We start from the raw sequence: 16833 nt of genomic DNA, 5'->3' as shown, positions 1-16833 counted from the left end.
TAAATGCAAAGTTTTCAATTTATTGCAAAACCTCCTGTTACCTAGAAGACTACAAAGATATCTCTTCATTCCTTGTTCCAGGAAACTCTGTGAGCACAAGTCTTTTTATCGGTATTGAGACTCATCTTTGTTCTGTTATTTTAGACAGAGTTTGAAGCCACTGATGTCTCACATACAATCAAGCATAATTATGCCCTTCTCTTGGCAGGCTTTCTGTGACATGGAATCAAGTGGTGGTGGGTGGACATTTATTCAGCGACGTGAAGATGGCAGTGTTGATTTTCAGAAGACTTGGAAAGAATATAAATTGGTATGGATATACCTTAAAATCACCTGAAAATACATTGTTTTCTTTGTGAAATCTAATTTTCAAAATCTGTAGAACCATAAGCTAACTGATTACTTTTGACAAAATTTTATTAAATGGTTCTTTGAAATTGGTGTTTCTGTCATCATCTTAAAGAACTGTCATATCTGCATACAATAAACTATGTATTAAAACGAAGGCAAGCAAACAACAAGCAGCTGTCTTTAAAGGCAGGTTCAGTAATTGTTGGTAAGGCAATTTATTCCATAATACTTATTTAACACAATGATAAACTATTCTAAGGGATGACTCCTCAGGTTATTCTACTATTCCAATATTATTTTTCTTTTACTAATGGCTTAGTTTCCTAAAACTGACCTTTTAAAACCTATATTCCTATGTGAAAGAAGCCCAGTTTTCATATTAAAATAAAAATGTAAAGAACTGCCATTGTGTTAATTCTAAACGATAGTGATCCTATAGGACAGGGTGGAGGTGCCTTTGTGAGCTTCTGAGGCCGTACATCCTTACAGAGGTAGAAAACTTTGTCTTTCTCCCACGGGGTGACTTGTAGTTTTGAACAGCTGACCCTGTGGTTAGCAACACAATGAATAACCTACTATGCCAGAGCTCCCGTAACTTTTTATATCTGCTGAAAATTTGACAGTTATTCTATCTAAATTGAGAGATTATTGATTTCAAAAATATATATTTAAACTTGATTAAGTAATGGACTCTTACAACTTGTATTACAGGGCTTTGGCAATCCTTCAGGAGAGTACTGGCTAGGAAATGAGTTTGTTTCCCAACTGACTAACCAGCAGCGCTATGTGCTGAAAATACAGCTTAAAGACTGGGAAGGGAATGAGGCATACTCATTGTATGACCATTTCTATCTCTCAAGTGAAGAACTCAATTACAGGTAAGTAAATAACATGCCACTGAAAATCATTTACAACATTGACTGGGTCATTGCTCCAGAAAATGAAAACCAGGATTTAAACCAGGATTTAAACTATTCTTACAATACCCTACATGGAAAACAACAAAAGAAACCTACGAGTATTTTGTTATTTCTTTTCTGTGTTCTTACTCCCTAAGTGAAACGGTCTAGTTTTAACACATAAACTTTTGTTATAATATGAATAATGAAGAAAACTTTGAGGACAGAGGTTGTGTCCCTTGCACTGGATTTTTTCATCCTCAAAGCCTGAAAGAATGCTACCGAGCACATAACAAGCAAGCAAACGTTTAGAATGCGTGAATGTTAAATTGCCTTATGATGCTATGTCATACAAATATCGTAAGAGATGCCTACCGATGACCACGTAAGTTTCTTTCCTTTATAAGTATAAGAGCTGAATTTGTCTTCAACAGTTTAAACAGATTGGCTGGGTTCAATTTAATATCAGGATTAGTTACTAAATATAAAACTGACAGTATTTGATGGGATGGTCAATTAGTCAACTCCTCTATTGTGAATAGATATGAAATTCTTATCAGTTTGTGGGAAGCAATGACCCTGTATGCTCTAAGAGCTTGGGCAACCATGGCTCAGAATGTGGTTTCTGGCTCTACAATTCTAAGAGCAGCACAAGGAGGAGCAAAAGGAAGCGAAAGACTAGCACAATTTATACAGAAGACAAGTGCGCCTAAGCGGGACATCACGTGTGCATATGCCATGACATCAAGTACACAGGGCTGCTCAGGCACTCACATGCAATGGCAGGGAAGCTGTTCAGCAGGGATGTACCAGAGTGCCTAAGTCACCAACACAATCTGGAAAGAATCTACACAGCACACACAGGGTGACAACTGGTGATCACAGGGCCTCCCCTTTTATACATGCCCGTGGTAAGGTCAGAAATAAAGTTCAATTAAAAAAATCCCTGAAAATTGTCACCATTTGGCCCTAAAATACAATCTCAATCTCTTTAATGATCAACCCAGACTTTCTGCTCCGCAGAAATTTAGGTCTAAATAGTTCAGAAAATATAAACATTACTTTAAGCTCCAAAAACTGACTTCCTAGCCAGAGGGTCACAGTGACCAACACAGAAAAACTGGCTGAACGTGAAAATGCTAAGGCAGCTACATGAAAACTACACCGTGTCAGTGGGCTCTGCTTTGTCAGCAGATCATGAAGGTGTTCTCATCAGTTACACTAGGCAGTGATACGTCTTTGTTTTTTTTTAATCAGTGAAACAAACAATGAATTTTCATTCTAGAAATAGCAGGACTCTCTTGGAGAGGCAATATCTGAGAGTTGATCAAACAGATAGGTGTTTGGCCTCATGGTATTTTCAAGGTCACTTCAAAGAGACTAAAACTTCAATGACTATTAAAAGACAAGTGGTCTGTCATTATTATACTTCCAAGTTAAATATTTTTTCAACTGGCAACAGTTAGGAGTTGACAAAAGTGGGCTCAAAACAAGCAAAACAACAAAAAAGAGTGACGGATGAGAATGTGTGTGTAAGAAGATTTATAAAATGGGTCGTTAAACTTCTGTGCTGACATTATAAGAGTATTTGAAATGGTGATGCTTTTTAATGGTTATTTCTTTAATAAACACAATTGATATTTGGATATGCCATTAAAACTGGCTTAAAGCTTAGTTTAATTGAGTTGGCAATAGAAGACAGGACAGCCATAAAATAAGCACCGTGTGCAGAGGGCGCAGGACTGGGCAGTGCTTTACTCTGTGCACACGCGTTGCTGTGAGTTGGAACTGACTCAGTGCCACCTGACAACATACAACAGAGACTTGACAGCTGAAGACGATTTTCCCAATAAAGGTGATATTAACATGATAAAATAATGATGCCATAACTAAACTTTTAGTAACTCTTTCAGAATGCCAGCTACATGTAGAATGTATTACTCTTTAATATATTCCTGTAGGGAAACTGAAAAATGCATATCATAAAAAGTGGATTAAAGCACCAGTAATTCTTTTCAATAAAACTGGGAACTATCTGTACATTTAAATATGAAAACAGGTCACTTTTTCACACAGCAGGCAGCTCTACATCCATTCTGGCAGTTCCTTATCAACAGGAGACTTAATTATGAAACGCTGCTCTTCATTCACTCCCTTACATAAGAGCACGGGATACCAATTTCAAGCCATTTTAAGAATGGCGCTGTTCTCAAGCAGTTTTTTTTAAAGCACCTTAAAAATATTGGGCTATCCCTATAATAAAAGGACCTTAAACCATACAATCTTGCTCGCAGAGACCATTAAGTAGTAGTATGAACCTTTATTCCACTTGCCACTGAATGTGTTCCATGAGTTCTCAGAATTGCTCAGAAGGAACAGGACAGTTAAGAGGAGGAAATATAAAAGAAACAGTTCATCCCAATCCCACCAATGATTAACGAGAAGAGGTTAGAAAGCAATTAAAGTGCTTCAAAATATCAAAGATGGTCAGAACCGACTGTATTGCTATTTGGCAGCAGGTACTGAGGCTACGGGTCGCTCCCATTTTTGAAACATGGAATCATGCTCAAAATTCAGTCAAATCATCAGGATGAAGTCTCAAGGTTATTCTATCTTTAAAGAAAAAAAATTATCAAGCCTAAGTGATTAAATAGCACAAAAGTCACTTAGGATCAAAGCTTATTTGTGGGATTGAATTTGGCACTTAAATTTCTATCTTTTCCTGGTAACTTTCTCCCTAAACAAAGATTTTCTATTACGGTGTGTATCCAGGTAGAAATGAGAGGTGGCGTTAAGTAAAGTAAAAGTCCTATTCCCAGCACACACACGCTCCTATGTCTGAATACCAATGACTTTACATATAAAAATAAGTCTTTTTTTATTTTGACAAATTTATTTCCAATATTTTCAGCATAGTTCACTTCCAATTGTGTTTATAGTTCATATATAATTTTATATTCATGGCTTTGTTTAATATTATATCATAAGGGGTATTTTTTGTTCCAACAGTTTTATTGGCATATAATTTACGTATCATACAACTCAATAGTCCCATCAAGAAGAGCTGTTCAATCACCAGCACAATCAGTTTTAGAACATTTTCTTCATTCTTGTTCTCATTGTCATTGGCTCCTGATGTCCCCCTCCCCTCCCCTGTTAGACCCTAATGGACCTATTAATCCAGCTGAGATTGTAACTCTTTCTGGTTTCTATTATCTTCTGCTTTCTCTTGGATTGAGGTTATTTTTTTTTCTGTGTTTTATTTTCTTGTCATTATTTATGTGTTTTTGTGTAATTTTCTTTTTTTTAATTGCTTTCATGTCTGATCTTTTATTTTATTTTTTAAACATTTTATTGGGGGTTCGTACCGCTCTTATTACAATCCATACATATATCCATTGTGTCAAGCACATTTGTACATATGCTGCCCTCATCATTTTCAAAACATGTGCTTTCTACCTGAGCCCTTGGTATCAGCTTATTTTCCCCTCCCTCCCCGCCCCCCACTTCCTCATAAATTTTAATGGTAGAATAATATATTTTTCAAAGCCATTTTATTGGTAGTTAATACAGATGTCGTATCATTTTATAGTTCACTCACATCAAGTAGTTTTGTACAATTGCTCTTACAATCCGTTTAAAAATGTTCTTTTCTTTTGAACTCCTATTAAGTATTACCTCTTAGATTGTTTTGAGAATTAAGCCTGTGAAAGAGCCTGGCACAGCTTTTTGAGGAGATATTTTGGAAGTGATCCTTTTTCTGTTGTTTCTGCCATCCTTTCCAACACCAGCTCTTAGAAATTATATTCCTTCACAGGTAGTGGTTGGCAAAGTTCAGCAGGATTTGCAAAGGTTCAAATCATTTGGGGATGTAAAGTGCAATTCTCCTGCCAACACTGTAGGGTTGCAGGATGCATGTCCTTTTTGCATCTGACTATCTCTGTGCCCCTACAATGAGGACGACGAAGGGTCAACGATCCCCCTTCTAGGAGTGACACTCTGCATGCTAACATATATTGCCTACATGTACACACCACAGCAGGCACCCTGCTGTAGTACTGGGTTATGTATTGGGTTGATAACCACAAGGTCAGCAGTTTGAAACCACCAGCTGCTCCTTGAGAGAAAGATGAGGTTTTCTACTCCAAGTAAAGGTTTAGCGTCTGGGAAGCCCATAGGGGCAGTTCTATTCTGTCCTACAGGGTCACTATTAATGGGAATCACCTCAATGGCAGAGCCTTTTTTGAGTTACACACTGTAACACGAATAGTTGCTCTACCCTATATTGCACCAATCCGCCAGTAGAGCCTTTTTTGGGAAGTTTTAAAACAAAACATATGCTTTCCTTCCTTTACTATATACCCACCTTAACATACAAGTCAACTACCAGGCAAGCCGTGTTTGTTTGCAATATTCTGTGACTATGTGACCTTATCTAGTACCTAACATGATATAAGGTCCCAAAGAGCTGGAAACGACTCCTGGAAGTGAGTTTCATTTTGAGTTTGAATATAACATTGTATTTATTGGTTACCCCGAGTCTAACGGGTTTATAAAGCCACTATATTGAAACAAGGCAGGATTTGTTATCTGTGTGTTCTGAAGTCATCGACCCCAACTTCCAAGATTACGTTGCCCACTCCCAGTTCCTTCCCTTCTGCCCCCAGCCCCAGCCCCAAATAATTATGTTTGAAGTTATGCAGTCATCTTAGCACTCTCATTTTAACAGGTAATGTTGACTGGAGACCTGGGCCACGCATACCCACCCAGAGGTCATTTGGTGTTACACTTTCTCTGTTTATCTAAAAGCAGCAGGAAAATAAATGACCAAGCGGCACAGTCCCTGCTGATGTTCGTGCGAGTGATATGCATTCACGGTTTTATGAAAACATTCCTCTTTGTCTAAGGATTTGATAAGTTGGTTCCTGTTTATAATACTGCAAATATTTTGTTCAGGGTATGCATCTGTACACTAACCAGTAGAGAACACAGATTCTACCAATAGGGATTCTTCATGCTAAGGTTTGCTACTATTACGAATCAATAATCCAAACCAATTAAATCTTTTTTCTCTCTCTCCCTCTTTCCCCCTTCCTTTGTATGCTTCCAGAATCCACCTTAAAGGACTTACAGGGACAGCCGGCAAAATAAGCAGTATAAGCCAACCAGGAAATGACTTTAGTACGAAGGATGCAGACAACGACAAATGTATCTGCAAATGTTCACAAATGCTAACAGGAGGTAGGGATGACTATTCTCTATTTGTTTTGGCAAGGGTGACTTTTACAGAGTAAAACGCTGGCTGTTTGGATTTCGGAATGTTATTGGTGGTAGTGCTCATAAATAGACATTCTAGATATAAGTAAATCTGTTCTTTCTTTTTTAAGAGACCAATGTTCATGTAAGAATGAAACTCAGAATTATCAGTAGGCCAACTGTCTCTCTCCAGGACCTGGCAAAAAGGAACATCTGATACTCAGCAAGCTCACTTGTACTTGTGTTGGTTGAACATTCACACGGCAGGGAGATGATTTAATTTCATTTTGCTTTAATAAAAAAAAATCAAAATGACAACCCAAAGATGAGGCTGCCTGCTCACTGCCCTTAGACTGACAATCTGCTTCCATAAAGATGGGTGTAGGGTCACTGTGAGTTGATAGGAGTTATGGCTTGGACTATGGAAGCATCTTCAATGAACAATTTATTGTTCAAACCTGCAATTAGGTGCTGTCTGATTAGGAAGAGGATGACTTTCTCAAAGACACAAAGCACTGCCACACCATCAGCGGCACTCGCTAGCGAGAGTTGGTTTTGACCGGCAGCAATCCTCTGAGCTGGAGCAGAACGCTTCCTAGATTTTTGAGGCTGCAAATCTTTATGTCCTTGAAAATGTTGAGAGATTTAAAATAGCAACAATCATGCTGCCAATAATGCAAACCGAATATAAAGAAAAACAGTAAATTGGCAGGGCTTAATTTGTAGAAACCATAAATTGTTATCAAAAATAATTCAAGAAAGCCAAGAGTAAGAGCTGTGGTCAATATGTTTCATGAACAAAAGCCACTGAATAAACAAGGAAGGGAAAATACTGAAAGAAGTTGGCTCCTTTAAAGCATTCCCGCCTGCGGGTCATTAAAGAAGATAATTACAATTGGTTCACAGAGGACTTCCCTGGTAGCAATAATTACTTCAATGAGATAAGGTTATCAATATGATTTTTTGCTATTCTATTGATTTTAATGAAGGTGTTTGTCTTCTTCATCCTTCCATAACAACCTATTTTGTTTGTTTTTAACAATCCTTTTTAAAAGTCAAATAAAAGGGGGACCTAATATACCAGGTCACCCACTTCTCTACCCTGTTTGATATTCCCATACGCTGAATGCAGTGGGTTATTTCAGCGGATGGCGGTTTTCAGACCACCCGTGTATTAGGAACTACTCAAGAGAGTAGGAGAATTGAAATAATAGCCAAGGCAACATATATTTATTTACTCAAATCAAGATTTAGGGTCTGAGAATGAATCTGAAAAAGAGACTTGGAAGAAGAAAAGGCAGCCCAAGAGAGAAAATGGGGTCTCTGACTTGTTAAAAAGGTCAAATTCCAACCAATGTTCTGGACCACTAATATAATGCCCTCATGATCAGACAGATTCTTACATGGACAAGAATTCTATCATTAATCCAAACAACTGGCTCCAGAATGGACACACTTATAAATCTGTAACAGAGATTGCTTGAAAATGTTAAAGAATTATGAATAACACACAGGGACTACTTATATTAACCTCTCTCTACATTAATCTACAGTTTACATTAATCTTTAATGTAATTAAATTATATTAAATTAATACACGAAGATTACATTAATCTTCATGGAGCTGGTACCATTAAAAATTTTAGGAACAAATGAAAAATAACAGATGCATGTTAAAAAAGGTTTTGGATTTTATTTAAGCAAATATATGTGTATACACACACACACACATATATATTAAAGCTGTCAAACTAATATTATTCCTTTCGCTGAAGTAATTGAACGGAGTTTCATTCACATTCTTGATTCTTTTACTATGTATGTAGATATCTATCCATAAGTCCACTTTCAAAACTTAAACACAAACAAATATTATTATTCTCTATGCTGTTCCTTCAATGTAAATTTTGAGATGTAGTGACATAAATATTGTAGACTTAGGTCGTTCTTTCTTGTCCTAACTCAAGGCATCCAGCCGCCTTCTGTTTTGAAGGCTAATGTCTTGAGCCTCGTCAACAAGCTGTTTATCAGGATGGACTCCTTCAGCCGCAGCGCTATGCGCCTCTAGCCCCCTACTCCCCACCTCCAGGCTTCAGCTCTAAACGCTGGTTTCCAATCATCTTGTCCTCCTAGAACTGAGGGACTTCAGTTTTTATCTTACCCCACTGCGTACTTGAAATTGTGGATTTTATTTTGTTTATTTGTAAAAGAGAGAAGGGAAGGGTGAATGAGCCCCCTCTGCCATGTTCCTGAACCCAGAAACTAATCCAGAACCATACGACAGCCAAACAATTCCTTTTTTCACTCATTCATACAGTAGTACCGTGCAATAGCCTACAGAATCTTAAGGAGATTGAGCTTTACACATAGTCCAAGTGATAAAGAGTAAGAAAGGGTTGTAAAAACATTGACCACAATGGAATTATTACCTAATCTGTAAGAAAATAGAAAGCTGTTTGGTCAATGCAACCTATTACATATTCATAGATGCTTACATATGCTTATTGCAAATGCGCACAATGGAACTAAAAGGGTAGCTGGGTATTCCTAGCTTCATGGAAAATCGCTGGGTGGCACAAATCATTAAGCACTCGAACACTAGTCAAAGGAGGGCAGATGGAGCCAGCTCAGGAGCCTCCGAAGCACACTCAAAAGCCTGCTTTTGAAAGGACACAGCTTGCACACTCTTTGCAGCATTTCCATTCTGCACATGTGGGGGCTCCCGAATCAACTCAGCAGCAGCTCACAACAAATGGGGAGCTGGTTAGTATTATCTAGCACCTCATTTCTGTTTTTTTTTAACCTTCACAGGCTGGTGGTTTGATGCATGTGGTCCTTCCAACTTGAACGGAATGTACTATCCACAAAAGCAGAACACAAATAAATTCAATGGTATTAAGTGGTACTACTGGAAAGGATCAGGCTACTCACTCAAGGGTACAGCCATGATGATCCGCCCGGCAGATTTCTAAATGCTCCTGCCCAGCTAATGCTTGGTGCATTGTACTGTTTTCAAAGATTTAATCCCAAAGCACTGAAAGACTCAGCCAAAGACTGTCTTCTTTCTCCACCTCACACAATCTGCTTTTGGGGGCTGACGGAATACAAGAGCTCCAAATGAGACACAGGAATCTCCCCCACTCAAACCAGCACCACTGAACATATCAAAGCACAACCCAACGAAGAGGCCTGCCTGCTATCTGGATTTGGTCGAACTCCTGTGTGGAAAATAAATGTAAGGTTGAGAATCAGACTGATAATCGACACATCCTGTTATTGCAACCAAGAGACATGTGAGTTTATCAGTAAATAACTGGAAAACAGAACACCTGTGTAATATTGTACAGGTCACCTTGGAAATGCATTCTTCCAAGCACTGTTTATAGATCGTGTAAATACACATACACATGTCCTGAATTCAGCACCATTTTCATAACTAAAATGGAGAAGAAAATATGTAAAATTCTCTAAGCGATAAAAATGTATACAGTATTCAGAGATTGTCTAAGAAATGGTGGTTAGCATTGTAACATTCGGGGAAGGAAAAACACAGTTATTGTATTTCAATTGGTATTAGGTGCTTGAAACTTTTATCTTGAAAAACTGTATAGTTGCATATGTGCGGACAACTTAGGAGTTTATATGGTGAAAACTTCCAGGGCCCTACACTAACCAATAGAAATCTGGGACAGTCTAGTTTATTTGAAGATTGTACTATTTTTTTCTACCTGGTTGTTAAATATAACGGTATTTTTAGTAATTAAATATAACTTATTAGGTGAGGTGACTGTTTTTAACTTTCTTGATAATACTTAAAATTCTGTAACTTGGTTCTGAAACAACCAATGAATTGTGCCTCATGACAAAGATATATCTGATCTTCAATTATGAAGAATATTATATGACATTTTACTATCTTATATTATTATTCCAAGTCAGAGGTAATTTTTTTCTCTACTGGTCAGATGTATTTTAGAGAACTAAACTATATTTAGTTCTCTCAAAAACTCTTCTATTTAAAACAAGGAAAAAGCTATATTTCAAGCTAGATTCACCTCTAATGTTATTAAAAGAAAAACAATTTGCACTATTATGATTACTGTTTATATTCATTAAAATAAAAAAAGTTTTAGCGTGAAGAAAAAAATTGCAATATTTATGGTGTATTCTAATGTTTACAGATGATTTTGAGAATATAGTTTTAAGCTCAGGACCTAAAACCCAAACACCCAGAGTTTTAACTCCTTTTGAAGTACTCAGAGCTTTAAAAACAAAACAAAACATCATTCTTGTGTAATGCTTATAATGTAGAAGCAAATTCCATTTATTTGTTTTGAGTTAGCTGTTAGCAAACTTTGAGCTCAATTTGCAACCAAAATGAGGATAAGCAAAAACGTGTTGCACCTACATTACTGGGTATATTCCAAACAAAACATGCTTTAAAATGTCTCTGTGATCAGCGGATAGCTGCAGTAAGACCTCTCAGTAATATAATTGTCTTAGTCTCCTTCACTCAAAAATTCTCTGCCATCGAGTCAACTGCGATCCATAGCAACCGTACAGGACAGAGTTGAACTCCCTCTATGGGTTTCTGAGACTGTCACTCTGTCTGATAGTTAAAAGTCTCATCTTTTTCCCTTGGAGCTGCTGGTGGTTGCGAACTGTTGACCTTGCAGTTAGAAAAATAACTCATAATTCATTATGTCACCAGGGCAGGGAGACTTAAAAAAAAAAGGCCAATCAATCAGTGGCCGCTGAGGGGAATGATTGGCTCAGAAGGTTGTGATGATGGCTTGGGATCTCAAGGGGCACTCAATAGATTTTCTCAAATGAAAATGGGCAATTATGGAAATTATAAGAAAATGACGATGGCATTGGTAAGAAAAAGGCTGGGGAAATTACTACACAGAGGCAAGATTTTCTACCACAACAATGCACCTGCTCATTCTTCAAAGGGAGCAAGGACTATCCTAGGAGAATTGCACTGGGAACCCTTACCCCATCTACCCTACTGCCCTATCTTATCTGTCCCTTCAGATCTTTTAGTCCCCAAACTCAAGGATTATTTAAATGAAAGCTGATTTGGGTCTCTTGAAGACAACACTGCCAATTTTGACATGGTATAAGCAGAAGAACACAGAATTCATCATGGAGGGTTAGAGAAATACTGCCCTCAGAAAGGATGGAAGACACCAAGAAAAAGTTTCACATTTTTATACTTTTGTTTAATAAAGGTTTCTATGATTTTGTAGCACTACTTTCTTACTTACTCTTGTATTTATCTTGTAGCTCTTCTTTTTACTTTTCTGCCATTTTTTCCTCACTCTGCTTCGCTGATTTAATGTATTTCATCCCTGTGTTCTCCCATCAGTCTTAGTTTTAGAACGTGCATGCTGCTACACGTGTCCAGTCAATGGATGAACTCTGGAAGAGTCAAGGCCCTGTTCCTTCCCCACTGTGTTGCTCCTTCCTAACAAATACTGAGCAAACACACTTCTCATCCCAGAAATTATATTTAAGGAGATTGCAACAGTTTGACACTGGTGTCACAGTTTTGTATCAAGTGGAAAAAACCAAAAACACCTGCTGACATGAAAATAGCACCGTTTCAAATACCAGTGCTATGTTTCCACAAACTCCAGAGCATAAGGCATGCACTTAAAGAGAGATGAGAGGCACAGGTAAAATAAACAACATTTAACTTCATATATGCACATGGACACTGAGGCTGCGTATCTATGATTTATTATCGACATATTACTTATTAATATGCACACAATGATAAAGGTTTCTACAATTCTGTAGCACTACTTTCTGACTTACTCACTTAGGAACTATACAAAGGGCATCCTGAACAAACTGGAATTGCACTGGGTAGAGCTTTCCGAGCATACATTTTTCCTGCTAGGTGAGCATCCAGCAACCTGCTCTGAGTTAGTGCACCCAGTGGTATTGCCTGGGAAGGTTCTCTCGGGTCACAGTGAATTTCTTTGTAAAAGCAGTTTCACTTGAACCTCCTTTTTCGTGGTGGCTGATTTAAGAGAACAGCATGCGGCTGTAAAATTTTGATTCCTGTTTGTGGGAAAATGCCACAAAAACTGTTGTGACGTTGAACACAGCTTACAAGGACAGCTATGGGGAAAACTCAAATGTATGAATGGTTTTCTCACTTTAAAAAAGATGAAATGTTACGGATGACAAACCTCATTCTGGAAGTCCACCAACTTTCCGAATGGATGAAAAGTATTGGATTTGGAGTTCGTACCACCAGATCAGACTGCAAACCAAGTTTTCTGTTTAGAGGTTCTGAAAAGATAGCATAACTGTGTGCAACAACCACAAAAGAAAGGCCTAATTTGTGGCAGATGGTGGACTGGTTTTGCCACAACAATGCACCTCATCTGTTCACGCAGCCATGTCAGTGCACCAGTTTTTGGCAAAAAACAGCATGCCTTTCTTGCCCCACACACCTTAATCACCTGACCTCTCTCCATGTGACCTCCCTTTGTTTCCACGAATGAAGAGGGGCATGAAAGGCAATGATGTGAGGACAAAGAAGAGGTAGAGAAATAGCCAGGGAGGTGCTGTCAGCCGTCCAAACAGATGAGTTTGAAACATGTTTCCAAGAATGGAATTCTGCAGATTTGACAAATGTATTAAGTGTAATGGGGAGTACTTTGAAGGAGATAAGGTTGTTTGGTAAAACAATTTAAACACACAGCTTTGATTTATATATATATATATATATATATATATATATATATATATATATATATTCTCCAAAGTGTCCATGTAAGTAAGTAAACTGAATTTCCAAGCCAAGTTTTGTCATTAAGTTATTCAGAGTGATACACAGAGCCTCCTTGTCATTATCTGCATTGCTCTGTTGCGTGAAGTCCCTGTGAATCGTCAGTCAGTGCGTCCTGCAGCAGCCTTGTCGGACCTCAGCTGGTGCGTTCCTGCTCTGTGCACACACAAGTGCGAGAGCCCAAGTGCCACGCGTACCTCAAGTGAATGAAGGAATGCAGTCTGAGCGTGATGAGGAGGGGCTGAAAACTTCATGACCCAGAAAGAGGGAAACTTACGTTTTCCTTTTCTCTTTCCTCACACAGTATGTCTTATTGAGAGGGAATGCTACTCTCATTAGGAAAGTATTTGTAAAATTGAAAAAAATAAGGACACAAAACTAAAATAGTCGTAAGTACAGTGATTCGAGAACCATGTGTAGGCATTGTCTGCTCAAACAACTGACAGCAAGCAGGAAGATCGTTTGCAGATGCAACTCAACATTTATCTTACCTTTCAGATCAGATCTTTTGAAAGAAGAAACTTACAGAAACAGTTAATTTTTCTGAAAATCAAAGCAACTTCCACACACCCGCTTCCACCCAAACCTTAAATTACTTAATTTCTTATAAAACTTATTAAACATATATAATAATCTTGAAAAGTCTGAAGTTGAGTTTATGTAAAATATCAGAACATAAACAACATATAAAACATATAAAACTGGGCGAAAAAAACCCAAAAACCAACACAACCAAAACCCCATTGCCATTGATCATGTGCATCTAACGCATAACTGGTCACACTGCCTGGTACCTGCTCGAGCTCGAAAGCGCTTTTCTGAAGAAAGGGCAGAAGACAATAGCACTTCCTCAATCATTTCACCTTTTTTCATTCTTGCTTTTGTTAATGTGGAGGATGCTCATGATTGAAATTTTAAAACAAGACTCCATTCTTGTTATTTGCACAGTGCTCTGTTCCATATGTAACCATGAGGCTTTAATGCTGGGAGTGCTGGCTCTTAATAACGACTTTCTGCCATGCACACACTCAAAATAATCTCCCGAGAATAACAATCTGTATTTATAGTTATAAAATAGTGCCTGACTTACAGGTGCTGCAGGGAAGAATTTAGAAAGTTCAAACGGCTCCTCGGATATCCAGTGATCCATTTCCAAAGACCACAGTATCTGCAAATGAGACAAAGTGCATACTTAGTAAACCAAGAGCTACTTTGACAAGCAGACAGCTTGGTTTTGCTTCTCATGGTGACAAATACACATTAGCAGCTACATATCCCAGCATTTTAAAATATGGACATCTGGCCTTGTCATTTGATGTCCTGGAACATCAAAATGCCTGCAGAATCTTCATGGAGGATAAATGTTAAGATTATTAAACTTAAAAAAAAGTCTCCTGGTTACTAAAACATGAGTTATTATGCTAGTGATGCCACAAACTTAAACAGTAACCCCTTTTGAGAAAGATATAGTATTAAATATATTAAATATATATATATTAAATTATAAGTTCCCATTTATTTTATGGCGTCTCTTACAAACATTCACCAGTAAAACATCCAGGATTTACTAAATTTAAAAAAAAAAAGAGGAAAAGTCTGACCACAAACTTAATTAGAAAAGCAAACTTTCCAGCGTGTGAGTCTATTTCTAGTCCTGGCCAGTATACTTATCAGAAGTTCTCTATGAAACTGCACCCATTGCTGTCAAATCAACTGACTCACAGTGTCTCTACAGGACAGAGTAGAAATGCCATATTGGGTTTCGAAGGCTATAAATCTATACAGAAACAAGCTCCACATCCTTCTTCCCATGGGTTGGCTACCAGCCTCAAACCATCAACCTTCTGAATCGCACTTGAGCACTTTAACCATGTGCCAACAGGCTCCTTTCACTTTAATACATGTGAATATTTACTTGACGGTTTATTGAAGAGTAAACCATTCCAGACATTGGAAGAATAAAATAGCACATAAATAAGCTTTTAAAGCTATTATCATATTAATCCATCATTTTAAATGATTAATGTTTTCACTTTTTAATTTAACAATGAGATTTGAGATTCTGTAGTTATCTCCAATCTATCGCCAAATTTCCTGAAATCTACATTTCTATGTACTCTTAAAAGTTTTACTAATAACAAACTGAAATACATAACTCTGATTTATTTTTTACCAACAAAATTAACTTTAATTTTTCTATAGTTGCTGAATAAATATAAAGCACTTTGTGGCTAAGTTATCAAGAAAGGGGTTTAGTTATTACTTTGGTAAGTTTTATGGTACCAAATCATCTGAGATATGTCTTAAAGTTTTCCTTCTCTCTAGAAAAAAGGCTAGTACTTTTCCAACATGAAATAGTAAAGGGTACATGACAGAACAAACACAAACAAAAACAGGTTATAAAATCTGAATGATCCCTTTTTGGCCTGGTTTTTATTGTAAATAGATGCACTTACATTCAATAACTTTTGCTGTTCCTCTGTCAAAGTTTTATTGAAGGTCAACCGGAGAAACCACCCCCTTTATCTAGAGAAGCTCATCCTCCCGTGGGAGTGGGCGATATAAAGGCAAATCAGAAATGAGCGAAGCAAACTCATTCATTCCTGAAGAATAAGAGTCCATAGAAGAGTAGAAATTTCACACTGCATCTAAGGAATGAGTAAAAGTTCACCAGACAAGATATAAGACATTGGCAAGGAGGGAGAATATTGTACCAGAGAGATAGTATTATGCGCAAAGATGGAAAATTGTGAGTAAGTAGGGTTGTTTTTTATTTGGGCTAAAGTGTCTGAGAGAGGTGACTTGTAAGAAGTAGTAAAGAAATAGAGTTGGTTGAATCCAGATGGTAGAAGGAATTCTCTAAAATATATCCAGTTCTTATGTACTCTGTAATGTAATAATGAAGGATTTTACAGGCAAAATACTGAATAACACAAGAAGTATAACAAGAAAAAAAGACAGAAGGAATACAGAGGGTCACTGTACCAAAAACAGTTGACTGATGCTCAACAATCTCAGGAAATCCTATGATCAAGCACCAATGGTACTGAAGGGATAAGGCCAAACTGGACTGAAGCCATTGGCCCCACATGTGGCTTTAGGAATTGAAGAGCTACAAACCACAAGGGATGTGCCCACTTCTCTACAGCAAGGGCCTTCCACTGCAGCTCCGTGGCCAATGCTCTGTAAGCAATCGGGATTTGTTCCCATGCTGGAGAGAGGCCATTTGACAGAACCTGGAAGTCATCGAACAACAGCACTAGCATTGCGCAGAAGTAAACTGTGCTGAAGATGATTAAACATCTATTGCAGTAGTGCATAGGGAGCTGCCCAAGCCTCAAGCTGGATGCAAAAGAGGACATGGAATACAAGATATCGTTGCTGACACTTGATGAATCTTGGCTCAACACAAAGAATATAAAATACTTTCTTGACTATGCAAAGGGATTCAACTGGTTGGATCATAAACTATGGATATGAGTGTGAATGGGAATTTCAGAACTCTTAAATGGTGCTAAC

The 16833-nt window shown here is 37.7% G+C and overlaps 2 protein-coding genes across 5 annotated transcripts in view; one reads left to right on the top strand and one right to left on the bottom strand.

Annotated features, from left to right (window-relative positions):
- ANGPT2 (angiopoietin 2) overlaps positions 1 to 9676 on the top strand; it is a 58397-nt gene extending 48721 nt beyond the window's left edge. For both annotated transcript variants that reach the window (XM_075556428.1, XM_075556427.1), the window contains 4 exons: positions 209 to 310; positions 1063 to 1229; positions 6361 to 6491; positions 9318 to 9676. In XM_075556428.1, the coding sequence (XP_075412543.1) occupies positions 209 to 310; positions 1063 to 1229; positions 6361 to 6491; positions 9318 to 9478 (561 nt within the window). In that variant the 3' untranslated portion in view covers positions 9479 to 9676. The remainder of the gene's footprint in view (positions 1 to 208; positions 311 to 1062; positions 1230 to 6360; positions 6492 to 9317) is intronic.
- MCPH1 (microcephalin 1) overlaps positions 1 to 16833 on the bottom strand; it is a 348942-nt gene that overhangs the window by 180211 nt on the left and 151898 nt on the right. For all 3 annotated transcript variants that reach the window (XM_075556426.1, XM_075556424.1, XM_075556425.1), the window contains one exon: positions 14405 to 14482. In XM_075556426.1, the coding sequence (XP_075412541.1) occupies positions 14405 to 14482 (78 nt within the window). The remainder of the gene's footprint in view (positions 1 to 14404; positions 14483 to 16833) is intronic.

Source organism: Tenrec ecaudatus, chromosome 8, assembly GCF_050624435.1.
Source record: "Tenrec ecaudatus isolate mTenEca1 chromosome 8, mTenEca1.hap1, whole genome shotgun sequence".
In the NCBI taxonomy this organism is placed as follows: Eukaryota; Metazoa; Chordata; class Mammalia; order Afrosoricida; family Tenrecidae; genus Tenrec; species Tenrec ecaudatus.
This window is presented reverse-complemented; position numbering and strand designations above follow the sequence as displayed.